General features: G+C 39.3%; 2 protein-coding genes across 2 annotated transcripts; both read right to left on the minus strand.

Moving 5' to 3' along the window:
• Positions 1 to 780: 780 nt before the first annotated feature.
• LOC137731837 (serine/threonine-protein kinase 1) lies at positions 781 to 7711 on the minus strand. The gene is made up of 18 exons (XM_068471074.2): positions 6880 to 7711; positions 6688 to 6776; positions 6492 to 6599; positions 6255 to 6362; positions 5892 to 5982; positions 5526 to 5578; positions 5129 to 5191; positions 4977 to 5021; positions 4735 to 4770; positions 3726 to 3781; positions 3184 to 3265; positions 2759 to 2884; positions 2592 to 2676; positions 2321 to 2474; positions 1977 to 2160; positions 1548 to 1748; positions 1382 to 1467; positions 781 to 1196 (listed from the first exon to the last, which is right to left on the minus strand). Exons 1-18 carry the CDS (start codon positions 7550 to 7552, stop codon positions 1097 to 1099), a joined length of 2340 nt encoding a protein of 779 aa, XP_068327175.1. The 5' UTR covers positions 7553 to 7711; the 3' UTR covers positions 781 to 1096.
• Positions 7712 to 10866: 3155 nt separating this feature from the next.
• LOC137730641 (cytochrome P450 78A5-like) lies at positions 10867 to 13003 on the minus strand. The gene is made up of 2 exons (XM_068469615.2): positions 11982 to 13003; positions 10867 to 11758 (listed from the first exon to the last, which is right to left on the minus strand). Exons 1-2 carry the CDS (start codon positions 12942 to 12944, stop codon positions 11153 to 11155), a joined length of 1569 nt encoding a protein of 522 aa, XP_068325716.1. The 5' UTR covers positions 12945 to 13003; the 3' UTR covers positions 10867 to 11152.
• Between the last annotated feature and the right edge of the window lie 561 nt (positions 13004 to 13564).

A 13564-nucleotide genomic window follows, 5' to 3' on the forward strand; every position in this document is an offset into this window, starting at 1 on the left:
CGGGCACAATTAATTTTTTTGAGTGCCAATAGTTGGGTAAGTAAATACGTGTACCGTAGGTCTCCTACAACCCAGGATCAACTTACGGGGTATGATAAAGGCCTTCGAATGGAAATCAACAAAATAAAAAGTAAGTGGACCTAACCCATTGCATCATAATTATATCTACTATTTTGATATTAAAATTCAATAGAGATTAAATTGGATCTTTTTTTTATTTGGACTACGTGGGAATCTGTCAATAAATCCAATTTAATCTTCTTGTTCCTAGACGTTGTATAGGAATAAATTAGGAATGAATAAATTAATATTCCCTTCCTTTACCAAAAAACATTTATTCCAAGTCACAACATACGAGCCGTTTTAAATATCTTTCTTTTATTCCAATTCCAGAACACAAGATCCGTTTTATTAGTTATATCTTATACATCTAGCAAATCGCTATTTCATGATCTTGAGAACTTAAGAACGTAAATTTGAGTGGCACGTACGAAATTCCCACCGAGAGTTTGCGTACCCTGAATTAGGCACGGCAGATTGGCAGGAGATGGAATGGTCCCTTTGCCCACTCAACAAAATTTGCACATTGTACGGCCCAAAAAAGAAAGAATCTGAATACGGAAAGCAAAGTGGAACCCTAAAGATATGAAACTCAGTCTCACTCGACATAAAAAAAGCATGAAATAAAGGAGCACCTGGAAAGCGCTCATCTGGGTTATCCTCCTCAACATCATCAGAGGATTACCATGGACTTATTTTCTTACATTGACCCCCATAAAATTTTAAAACGTCCATACAATTTCATGTTGGGGGAAATGAAATGCGTAATTTACAAGGTGAAGGTAGAGCACAATTACAAACTACCAACTGTTTAGATATATACTTGACGGAATTCAAACCGTACTAGGTACACCACAACTATAACCTACCTACCTACCTACCGTTGCCCGCACTGTTCCTCGCCCTTACTTAGCCTCAGTAACTTTATCTACAGCCCTTCACATATGCCATTGCCATTGCCATTGCGATGGTAACAGTCTAACAGATTATCGAAAATCAACAAAATTACACTATAGAAGCTCCGTTTCCCCCCTACCTACAATCGAAGAATGGTTCTTAGTGTATCACAAAGATTTTGAATAGTCTGTTGCTCCTGAGTTGCTTGCATTTCTTGAAGCGGCATATCTTCATAGCACCTAAAAGCAAATGAAGTCTCTCGAGTAAATAACAAGCAATGCAAGGAAGGTGGCGGCATGCAGGACATGCTTGCCGCAGCATAGATAATGTGACATGCTTGCATATTACGCACAAAAAACAATTTTCTTTCAATTTTTCACCAAGCCAAAGTAAAATTTCGATAAATATAATTTGGTTGACGTACATCTTGTGGTAGGCTAATGCTTGTGCCAGATTCATTAGAGTTGAACTTGTAAAGAGCCTTTTGTAAACACTTGGAGGGAGGGGAATCTGCAGCACATCAGTAGACCAGAAAATGCTTAGAGATAGAGAGGGAGGGAGGGAATGCAGAGAGAAGAGAGAGATTTGACCTCGTTTTGCGCTCTTCGTCCCTTCTTAGACTGTCCATCACCAGTAAAAAGCTCTTGTAGTGCCTCCATGGCTACAGTTCCACTATTATCCTGATGAATGCTTCCAAGAACAGTGTCTGATAAAAGAGCAATGGGGGATATATCGGTTGCCCTCAAAAATGGAATAGGCACTGTATTACCAGCTGCATATATGGACCATAGCTGCCATGAACATGAACATAAGTAATTATATACTAGTGTTGAGTCTGTTGACAACCCACCATTTTTTTAGGAAGGGCTGGTTTTTAAGTCAAAGGGTTGGGATAATTTTCGATTAGTGAGAATAGATGGAATTAGAGATGCCCCTTGACAAGAAGAAATGAGGAAGGCTTGTCCAACTGTGATAGGGACCTATCAACTGGCAAGCATAGACCTCAGGACGAATATTACCTTATCTTGCATTGCGAAAGCCTTCCGGCTGACAGTTTCATTCTTCACTGTGCCACTGCTTATACCGCTTGGATCTCCAACCTGGACTTGAGATATGCCTTTTGTCTTTATGCTCTGCTCAGATGCTTGTAGAGTGTGCGTAACTGGAATGCTGTTTTTGGTAATACTACTTGAATTTTCCTCCCTGATAGAACATCATGGTAAATTAGAGCACTCTTGTGGAACTAAAGTTTATCTTTTGACTAGGCAATTGATATTACATAAAGCAATCTTATCAACCTTGGGGGAGAATCAAAAAACGAGATTTCTAAATGGAATTCACAAATAAAAAGTGAGGGCAGCACCTGGGTTCGGGTAATTTGCCTCCTGCATCAGCATTGGAGGCGCTTCCAGGAAGTCCAGGAGCAGGTGAAGGTTCTTTGACACTAAAACTCTTTGTCTCACTAGAGATCTCATCTTTTTCATCCCCCTCGTGAATAATAAAGGTGCCAAAGTTACCTGTTAAACATAGGTTTCACATACGTCAGATTCCAAAGATAAGTATCTTGCACCTATAGTCATCAAATAACAAGCATACTTTCCCCAGCCATTCCCACATCACCAGATATGTGTTACCTGAAGAAACTTCATTTTCCACTTGAAGTGGCCTTGAAGGAACAGTATCTCCATAATCCTCATTGACTTTGGGAGCTTCAATTGTCTGCTTCATATTATAAACAACATGTAAGAAGACAATGACTTGACGCGAGTTGCACAAGGAAAGACAAAATAAGAATTCGTACACTATCCTGTTCAGGTGGAGCAATATGTTGTGCTTGCAAAGCCATTGAAGCCCTTGCTTGCCTTGCCTTTTCAATCTTTGTCAACATTACAGAGGGACCACATTGGCATTTTTCAATGAACTTGTGCTGCATTTAAATAAAAAATTAATAAAGATACACAATATCCAAGATTATTAGCTCTTGGCCAGATTAAGATATGTTTGTTTTCTTTTAACCAAATCTGCTTCAAGGTAAATATAATTATTCCACCCAGGAATTATATTCTTGCAAGAGTATCATCAACATTATGTATAAATTTGCTTCAAGCGATTCCTTCACGAAAGAATTTGATTTTGAAGAAAAATAGACATAAAAGTTTTTAAACAGAGGTTCTTCATAATCCTATTTTGCCAATAGAACATATTGTCATTCGCTATTAGCACTACCTTCAGCATCTCAGATGCAGTAGGGCGTAGACGAGGTTCTTTAGTTAGGCACTTTGCCACAAAATCATGAAACACAAGAGACCTGCAAAAGAACGCAGTACTATTTGAGCACAATGCTGCACAATAAAAAGCAAAAAACAATGGGTTTATACATAAAAAAAGTTAGAACCATCGTGAACATAATAATTTGCACCGGTAAGAGTTTATATTAGAACTCTTTCGTGTTTCATGTGAACTTCTTTAGTTCTATCGCAACTCCTCTCAAAAGAAAAACAGACTCAAATGCAGTATCTCGGACAAGTCCCAGGCAAAGAATCACATTCCAAGAAGTAAGTTGAACTCGTGCTCAGTAATTTGAACCATGGCAGTGGTTATCCTTTTGTCATAAAGAATTTTCAGTTGAGCGCAAATCCCATAACAATAAAATCACAAAACCTACACTGCTTTAAGATACAGCATAAAATAATTTAACATTGTCATACAGGCTACTGTCCTAAATAATGCAACAGAAAGATCAGATATACAAAAGAATGAAAACGGACCATTTTTCTTTATCCTCAAGCATCGGGGCTGGCTCAAGGGATATCATGAATAAAACCTATAATAGACAATAAATTGGTTACTTATCCCTTCAACAAGCAATAACGTGAAAGGGAAAAAGGGGGAACTTTTTTAACAAATTAACATTCAAATTGGGAAAGACGAAAAAGCAATTGAAAGATGAATGCTGCAGAATTTTCCTTTCCTCTTTTTCTAAGTAGAATCTGCAATTAATTCCCTAGCCTTTATTCTGTCCATTAAAACTGAAATCATGGAAACAAATAAAAAAATGTGGAAGCAATGAGAAAAGGAAAAAAAGAAACACTAAAAAAGGATTTTAATTGTGAACTCAAAGTGGTCAACTCAATAACTTCTAGTGGCAAAAAAATCCTCTATAATATCATATACATTTCCAAGAGTAATGTACACATGGGAGATTTCAAACCTCATAACTTACAGCATTCCTAATTTTGAACTAATTTTTTGAAATTTGTAAACCAAAAGAGAATAATGGAACCAGGGAAAAGATAGATGAAGGCTGTATAAATTTGGAGGCTTCATCAAGCCAATCATTCTCATACCTATATCAGTGCTATCAACCACACAACTTTTGAGCCATGGAATACACATCACATCACAGGATCCCTACTTATGAGTGATATGATAATTTTGCTACTTGTATGTATCAGGGGCCATCAACAAGGCACGGTTCTTTTGAAACATCCAATTTTTCTTACAAGCAATAATAGGGAGGGGGGAATCGAGCTCGGTAACTTGGGTGCAGGGGTGCATACTCTTAACCATTGAGCTACAAGCCCCTTGAGAAACATTAAAATTTTTACTATTTCTATATACTAACCTACTGTCAATAAAAGCAATGAAGGAAAGATTGTGCAACATAGAAAGTGACATCTGTGTTCCAATTGGACATGCAACCTTGGTAGAAACTGAGATGAAAAATAAGTAATTTAACTTTTGAGTAACTAGAAACTAAAAGGTTAAAACACTAACCCTCATTGGATGCACTGAAGATCTTGGAGGGAGCCCCTGAAAATTATTACAAGGAGAACATGACAGTAATCAACAATCATTACTATGAATGGTGTAATCTCATGAAGAAATGAGTAAGCAATTGGTGCTAAGACATAAACAACTATTTCATCGTGGGAGTTAATACCAGTGTTCTCTACATAGGACACAATAGTCATCAGTCCCAATTCAGTTTTGAAAAGAACATGCTGAACATATATTACCTCTGCCATTTCAATTGCAGAAACACCAAGAGCCCATACATCCACCTGGAATTATACCAACAAGTCAGTCTAGATAAGGGCAGCACATAGAGAAGAAACAAGCAAGACAAAGGAAATAAAACTGTGTAGAGTAGAAATGAATCGCATGATACCTTTCCATCATAGCGACTTTCCTGAATAACTTCTGGAGCCATCCAATGTGGAGTGCCAATGAACTGAGAACAAAATAAAAGAACTTTCATGTATCAAGCACAAACAGAGTATCACCAAAAAGCCAAGGTTTGTAACCGTTCATCCTATCAAACCATGATATGTTAGTCATTGTCAAGTCCAGGGAATCATCAGTTTCCCTTGATTACTTTTACAAGTGCCCGAAAGAAACCCGCCATTAAAAAAGAAGAAGAAAATAATAATCTTTGACCTTTAGAGCATACTACTAGCAACTTCTGGACCATTAAGGGAAAATTTTGGGGAAATAACAAATTAAATCAAATTAAACACAACTGTGCAGCAGCTATCACATACATCTTATCAAAACCATTAACATACCGTGTTGCGCTTTGACATGGTTCTTGTAAGTTGAGCTGCAACACCAAAATCACCTGCCAATATTGTCATACACCAAAGTTGAGTAAGAATGTAGTTAAAAGTACAAGAAAAATTATAACAGAAAAGAATAGCACAGAACAGTTTATTATACTCCATTTTAATTGTCAACTTGGAATGTTGAAAATTTAATTAAAGGGAAGAAGCCCCTTGGCATTTTCGTTGATGATGCAATAATGCCACTAAGGTTTAGAAGGATTATAAAAGAGAACGTCATCAGCAGTGAAGGAACTGCATAATATGTATGTAAAGAACATCCACAATTTTACCAAGATAGTACTGCATATAATGAAAGATAATTGCACTCACCCAACTTGACATCTCCTTGTTCAGTTAACAGAATATTACCACCCTTAATATCTCTGTGGACCTTGAAAATTGAGTGCAGATAAGCAAGGCCCTGTGCAAAAGAAATATTGTCCAAATACAGCAAACAATTTACATTGATAAATATAAACTGAATAGACAAAGAACATATGTAAGGCGGCATCATCACTGAAATTTTTTTGTCAAGCTCAATTTACTTTGACATATAAAATTGCGAGAACATATATGAAGCATTCTATAGGCACTTCATGACAAAATTTAAGCATAAATAAACCAGGGGAGAAGCCCTTAATGAGATGCAATTGTTTACTTCGAACTCGAATATCCAATCAAAATTGATCTTACCTTCAACGCTTCCCTACAAATGTAGGCTATTTGATACTCCTCCAGAGCATCCTCGGTAGCATTGATCAAGTCGGCAATACTACCACCACCACAGTACTCCATCACAATCTAACATGACACAACAAAAGAGCAGTCTATAGTCTCAGATTTTGCACTACCCTACTTACAAACACAAACCAATAACAGCTTCATCATCTAGCAATTTCACCAGTAATAAAAGCAAATGCCATTCATTACCCAAAGATACTCTTCTCCTTGGTAGCTTCCCAGGTACCGAACCACATTCGGATGGTTACATTGTTGCAGCATCTCGATTTCTCCGCAAATTTCTTCATACCCCTCTTCCTAAAACCAAATCAAAACAAAAATTCAAAATCAAACCAATTACAAACAAAATGTACAAAAAACCGAAAAGAAGATAACCGAGACATACCCCTTGAGACAATGAAATGACTTTGATGGCCACCAGCTCCGACGTCTTAATATCCCTAGCTTTATAAACAGCGCCATACGACCCCTTCCCTGCCATTCAATCCACTCTCAGTTAAATTTCACAGAAAAATTGAACAGAAGTAAATGCAGGAGCAGCTGAGATGCATATAAGTTGAAGGTACAAGAAACCCACCAAGCTCATTGAGCAGCTCGTACTTTACAGTTGGATCTTCTCTGGTAACGCTATCTGGTATCGAACTCGACGACATTTTAGTGGTTTGCCGATACTCTTCTCCGTGCGACGACCCACTGCCCCTCCTCTGCTTCCCAACTCCTAACTCCGACGAGGCCTGCATACTCGCCACTGCCCTACTCATTGTCGAACCAGCGCCACTGCTCGTCCTCCTCACCACGGTCCCGCTGACCGACTCTCTCTCACTCGACGGCCTCACCACAAATGTCGAGAACCCACTGCCGTCTCCGTCATCGTCGAACGACGCCCGCTTGAAGTCGCGCGACCTCCTCGTGGTCCGGTTTCGATCGGGCTTGATGATCATTGTGCCGAAATCGCCGCCGTTGTCGTCTTCCTCTTCGTCGTCAAAGTAATCGATTGAGGGTCCGCCGCCGAAGTCCTTCGGGAGGCGTTTGAGGAGCGGAGGGAGAGAGGCGTCGTCGTCTTCGTCTTCGTCTTCGTCGGCATTACCCTTATAGACCATGGTGGCGTACAGGTCGGGTTCCAGGTCAGAGCTCTTGTGCTTGCTCTGTCGATCGGACTCGGAGTCATCGTCGTCGTGGATGACTACCGTTGAGTAATCGGGTTTGGGTGGGATTTTTCGGGTCCGGCGAGTGGTGAGGATCGGATCCATTTCCGATTGGGAGTGAGAGATAGGGAGATAGAGAGAGAGAGTGTGTTAGCTAGTTGGAGATGGCCATAGCTCGGAGTGGATGCGAACCAGTTGGAACCAGCTGTCGAGGACGATGATGTTTTCGGGCTCTTGGCCTCATTTGTGTTTCCGATTTGGGCCGAACGTGATTCGTTTTCAAAGGACTTAAAAAGCCCATGCTTCGGTAACGCGCCTGGCTGCTCATCCCGATGGGCACTACCACCAAGGCACTAAAACAATCTCGTTTAGTTTTTATTTTTATTTTTTATAAACGATTGTGTTAGTGGGTTAAATTGTTAAATCTTAGTGGAAATGATGATATGTGCGGGTCCAACTTGCACTAGGATGGATAAGCATTATTACTTTCTACCACTAGGTAAAACGTCATATGATGAATGATATAATATTTCAAATGATGAATAGAAAAATGAAATTGATATTGCAACATTTGGACAATAAAAATGCCTTAACCACAACTGGATTATTAATATTTGTAACCTAATCAATGACACCATGATATGCTTGATATTATAAGATTTCTCACCACTACATGTCACATGAATAGAAATTTTAAAAAGTAAACATGTCAAAGACTATTACTCAAATTTAGTAACTCGAACAAGATTTTGACATAGATGCGTCGCCAAAGGAATTTCGAGGGGGCTCGATTGGCTATATTTCTAAAACGTGCATGGGAAAAAGTAGCATGTTGTTCTCAAAACAAAATTGTCAGTTTTCCGGACATGACCTTAACTTTGATTTCACAGCTTTGCATATGAACATATCAGAGGAAGGATGAGTTTTTTGCTTCCGGCACAAGGCGTGAAGGCCTCGCTGAAGGATAATGGGTCCTGAGATTAGCATCGCTTCACATTTTTGGTCTCCAAGATTTAAAAAATCGATAGAAATGATCATTGAAATTGTCCACTGATGATCAATTTAGTTATTCCGTGAAAAATCTCTATTAAATTGAAGGTATTTTTGTCAAAACAACCCTTCACTTAAACTATTGGTTTCTTCAATTTTATTGAGATATTTCATAGAAAAATCAAAATGGTTGACGGTAGACAATCTCAAAAACCGTTTCTATCAATTTTAAAAATTCCGATAATTGTATGCAAAATGAACCATGAACTTGCCGGTGACGTAGTCGGAAAAGATTATCATCGGAATCACTATAGTGTTGCATCTCCTTTACAAAATGAAAAGGAGTTGTGTCTATTTATATCCCTGCTGGTTGCTGCTCCATATATACATATATATTCTCTCTCTATCCTTCAAAAAGGAAAAGGAATATGAATCTCCCGACCCATCCTACCAAATCCAGCCTTTGGTTCTTATTCTTTGATCATCAATCAGCATGCATGCTGCTCGATTACAATCACGTATATATCGACATAAATTTACTACAACAGAGATGTCACGACATATATATGCCTAAAATACGATAAGATGTAGAAACTATAAACCACTTGAACGAGAGACGAACCTCATTCCTCATCAGCATCGTGAATCAGTCTGTTATGCAAGAATTGCCCCCATACACTCTCGTTCTCAAGTTAAAGTTGGCATATTTGTTTTTTCATGGTCCCTCCCTCAAATATGTTCAAATGTCTCTTTCTCGTATTTCCTTATTTTTTTAATTCTTGTTTAAAGTTAATTTTTACCAAGCGAAGGGAGTCCGTTTTCAATCATAAGCCTTTGTAATATAGAGAGTAACTCAATTTACTTGCATGCATTTGCAAAATTTCTCTTTTTACTGACGTAAGACTCTTTTAAACTTCACATCCATACACGGCCTCTCTTGTATGACGAATTTTCGACTCAAACACATAGAAAACACAAATTAAGTGACATGAAGCACGTATAACAGTTAGACTTCAATTGTGGGCCAACCTATACCATGAAAAAAATTGAAATTATGCCATGAAACCACTTAGCAAGATGAACAAAAACCCACGTCCTCAAAACTTGGTACTCTCTTGGTCTGGACTTTAATTTCACAAATGCCAAATTAATGATCTTTCCTAACTAAGGTTCTAAAAGACGCTAGATACTAGTTGGCGGTGAGCTGGGACCTAGTGCCTTGGCGGACCAGATAGATTTAAGTAAATTTATTATATTTCGTGTAAATAAGTGTCTGTTTATACTTAAAATATGTATAATTCTATCGTAAACTACAAAATCAATTAACATATATATGATAAAATATTTGAATATAATGAAAACATAAGAACAAGTATATAAAGTGTGTTCATTTAAGTTTTCAACAAGTTTCTTACATTTTATTAAAAAATAAAATAAAATGCAAAATGAAAGTTATTTATTTTTTGTCTAAGTGAGTCGCAACCTAGATTGATGCTTAAGTAGGTATGAGTAGGTGCCTCAACAAGTCTAGGCGCCCTTTCTTAGGCCATCTCCAACCGAATGGTCCAAAGGGTCGAAAATAGCTTCAAAACTGTCCCCAACTAAGGGGTAGGTCAAAGAGCTCGTGGACCCCAAGGGACAAAAAAGGGCCAACGGTCTGGCCCAACCTAGCCAGCCAGCCAATCCTGGGTTGGGCCACAAATTTGAATGTAACGGCTAGCTAACGTCAACTAGCAGTTATATTTGAATTTATTTTTTTTACAATTTAAAAATCAATTGTTTTCCTGTAACTTCCTAAGCCATTAAATAACATTAAAAATTCTCATTTTTTCTTATAAATTTAGGAGTGTTATTGGCACTCCAAAAATCTCATTCTACACTCCTCACAAGTGTATTTTTGTTTCCAAATATAGAAAGTTTGGAGTGTAGAATGAGATTTTTAAAGTGTCAATAACAATTTCCTAAATTTAAGTTGATGTAGTTTTTAAATTTAAATAATAAATTATGCTTGACCATACAATTCTCAGTTGGAGATGGTTTTTTACCACATGGTTGCAAATAGTTAGAAATATAACCCTGCATGGTTTATTAAAATATTAATTTCTTAAAAAACCAAAGGACTAGAACGAGACATCTAACCCTCATTCGGTTGGAGATGATCTTAATTTCCAAACGTTTAAGCATTAATCGGAACGATGACCAACCACCTAACGTCTAGGCAGATCCGGGATTTTTAGAACAATGTTCCTAACCTAACTTGACTGAGTAAACAAACTTGCGACACAAAATGAAAGGACAAGAAGAAACAAAATCACAGTAGAAAATTGTGGGGATGTTGTATAAACACAAACACAAACCAACTCGACTTGCAAATTAGAATTAGCGGACATAAAACATAATAGCATAATTATACATAGAATTTAGCAAACTTAGTTAATCAACTTTGATTACCATATATTCCAAACTGTATTATACAGTCAATAAGCTGCCCATGCATTACGCTAACCCTACTTAATTAACCAAAACTACCCGCACTTAACCCAAAAGATGAGGCCAAACTTGTGCATGGTAGCCCCCCAGCTATGGCAGCTAACATATCCAAACCTTGCACACCTAACCACGACTGACTCTAATTAAACTACAGTCTACCCTAACTTGTTAACCAAGCTACTTAAATTACGCAAGGGTCGGTTTAACAAGTAAACAAAGCTTTCATCAAACAAGCCTAGGAACCACCTTGCAGACCAACGGGCTCTTCATCTCCATCGAAAGCTTCAAACACTCCGACAAGTCCACGTCACAATTCTCCGAAGCAACCCAGGTAAAGTTCTGCAGCAGCTGAGCAAGCCAGAGCTGGACGGTGGCCAATCCCAATGCTTTCCCGGGACAAACCCTCCTCCCGGAACCGAAAGGCGCCAGCCTCAGATCAGTCCCCATGATGCTCACATCCTCCGCCATGAATCGCTCCGGACTGAACTTCTCCGGTTCAGTCCAAACATTGTCATCGTGTGTGATTGCCCACATGTTCACCATGGCAGATGTTCCAGCCGGGACAAAGTTATCCCCCACGTAGACATCATGGATGGCAATGCGAGCCCAGGATAGGAGAGGGCCTGGTGGGTGCACCCTCAGGCACTCCTTCACAATGGCTTGGAGGTAAGGCAGGTTGGGAATATCCGAACCCTGGACGGTTCTCGTGGAGCCTACCACGGCGTCGATTTCAGACTGAGCTTTGGACTGGATTTCTGGGTGCAACACCATTCTTGCAAGGATCCATTCGAGTAGAATTGCCACTGTGTCTGTTCCTCTAAATATCATCTCCTGCAATTAGAACAGTTTAGGTCACAATTTTTCACTGCCGGTAGATTATATACACAATAAAACACGTTATTTAAGCCACTTTATTGTTGTTTAATAGTGATTAATGTCATTTTCGTGAAAAGGGTTACTTAGAACATCGTCACCTGTAAAACCGTTTATGTTAGTATCTTTAATTTCGTTTGTTTACAAGTTTAATTAGAGTAGAAAGGTAAAAATTTAGTACCCAAAGCACAGCAATCATGTCAGAATCGCTGAGTTTGTCATCTTCCTCCAAATCAAGCAGAACATCAACAAAATCTCCAACTTTTTCCTTCTCAAAGTTGTCACCTTTAACCCTCTCCAGCCGATGCTCTTCGATCATCTTTCCAACGAAAACATTCACTTTCAAAACCAAATTTCTACTCCTCTTCCTTACACCCTGCAAATCCAACCAACCCAAGAAAGGAAAATGGTTGCTCCAGTTAAAAACTCCGAGTAGCTCATACCCTTCAGTCACCAGACTCTCGAGCTCCAGCCCATCTCCGCCCTTGTCGAACTCGTAGCATCGCCCAAAAACTGTCATCATAACGTTGTTGAGAGAACCAAAATGGAGCACCCTTTTCACGTGAACCTCGCCGTTCTCCGTCATCAAACGCTTTAGCTCCTCCACCATTTTCATCCCTATTTCACGTCGGAAAACCTCGGAGCCGACCACCCTCTTAGGACTGAACAAATGGGTCGCCGCAATCCTCCTCAGATTCCTCCAGTAATCTCCGTACGGCGCGAACCCCATTGCTCTGTGGAAAAGAAGCTCGTAGGCCGTCTCGTTCACGGGGCGGTTAGCGAAAGCTGTGCTGTTCAGCATCTCTTTAGCCGTCTCCGGGCGGCTTGCGATCACAAACCGGGTCAAACCTACAGAGAAAGACATCAAAGATTCGGCCTTGAAGCTCTTAGCCATCTTGGCGAGCACACGGTGACGAGTTAACCCAGTGAAAACCGTGAGCGACCCAATGAACGGGTAGCCAGTTGGACCCGGAATGGCCCGGAAAGCTCGGACCTTGCAGAGAGCCCAGGCGAAACCGCCGGGAGCGAGGCAGAAGGCGCAGACCGCCGTGAGGAGAAGAAAACAGGCAAATGCCTCGAAACCAAGAACGGAGGAGTGAAGAACCGACCTGGGTATAAAGAGGAGGTGATTTTCGACAGACATTTTGATTAGGGTTTTAGAGAGAGCGGTTTTTTGAGAGTGGGAGAGGAAGGCAGAAGAGCAAGCACAGGGGACGAAGAGCGTGAAATGGGGTAGTTAAATAGATGAAGTTGGTGGGATGAGTTTAACCGTGGTAAAAAGATAACTTGACTGGAGTTAAAAAGGACGGTTCTGGTGGACCAAGAATCAATTTCGAAATCGTAGATGTGTCCTATCCATCCGATTACGATTCTCAAGATGGAGCCCACCACGGAGAGGTCCCACGTCTTTGGAAATGCACTTTTGTTCTAGTTATAGTAACGAGAGAGAGAAGCGTAACGGTTGGAACAGTATTTATGTTGAAAATTAAGGACACGTGTAAATATTAGAAACTGATGGTCGTTCTGGTTTCCTTCGTTAAATAGTGAATATATTAAACAAATATCGATTAATCCATTATTAATCCTTGGGTGAATAGGATTATATATAATTATTGAGATTGTATTGATATATCTGTCGATGGATATTTGAAGTAATGAATAACATAGATCTTATTGATACGATAAACTGTCTTATTCAAGTTTTTTTAATCAATCTCGTAGCGACAAGTGGAGTGATACTTTTATAAGTAGGGAGGCATGATT

Source organism: Pyrus communis, chromosome 16 (genome assembly GCF_041283825.1).
Source record: "Pyrus communis isolate YQ-2024b chromosome 16, ASM4128382v1, whole genome shotgun sequence".
NCBI classification, from domain to species: domain Eukaryota; kingdom Viridiplantae; phylum Streptophyta; class Magnoliopsida; order Rosales; family Rosaceae; genus Pyrus; species Pyrus communis.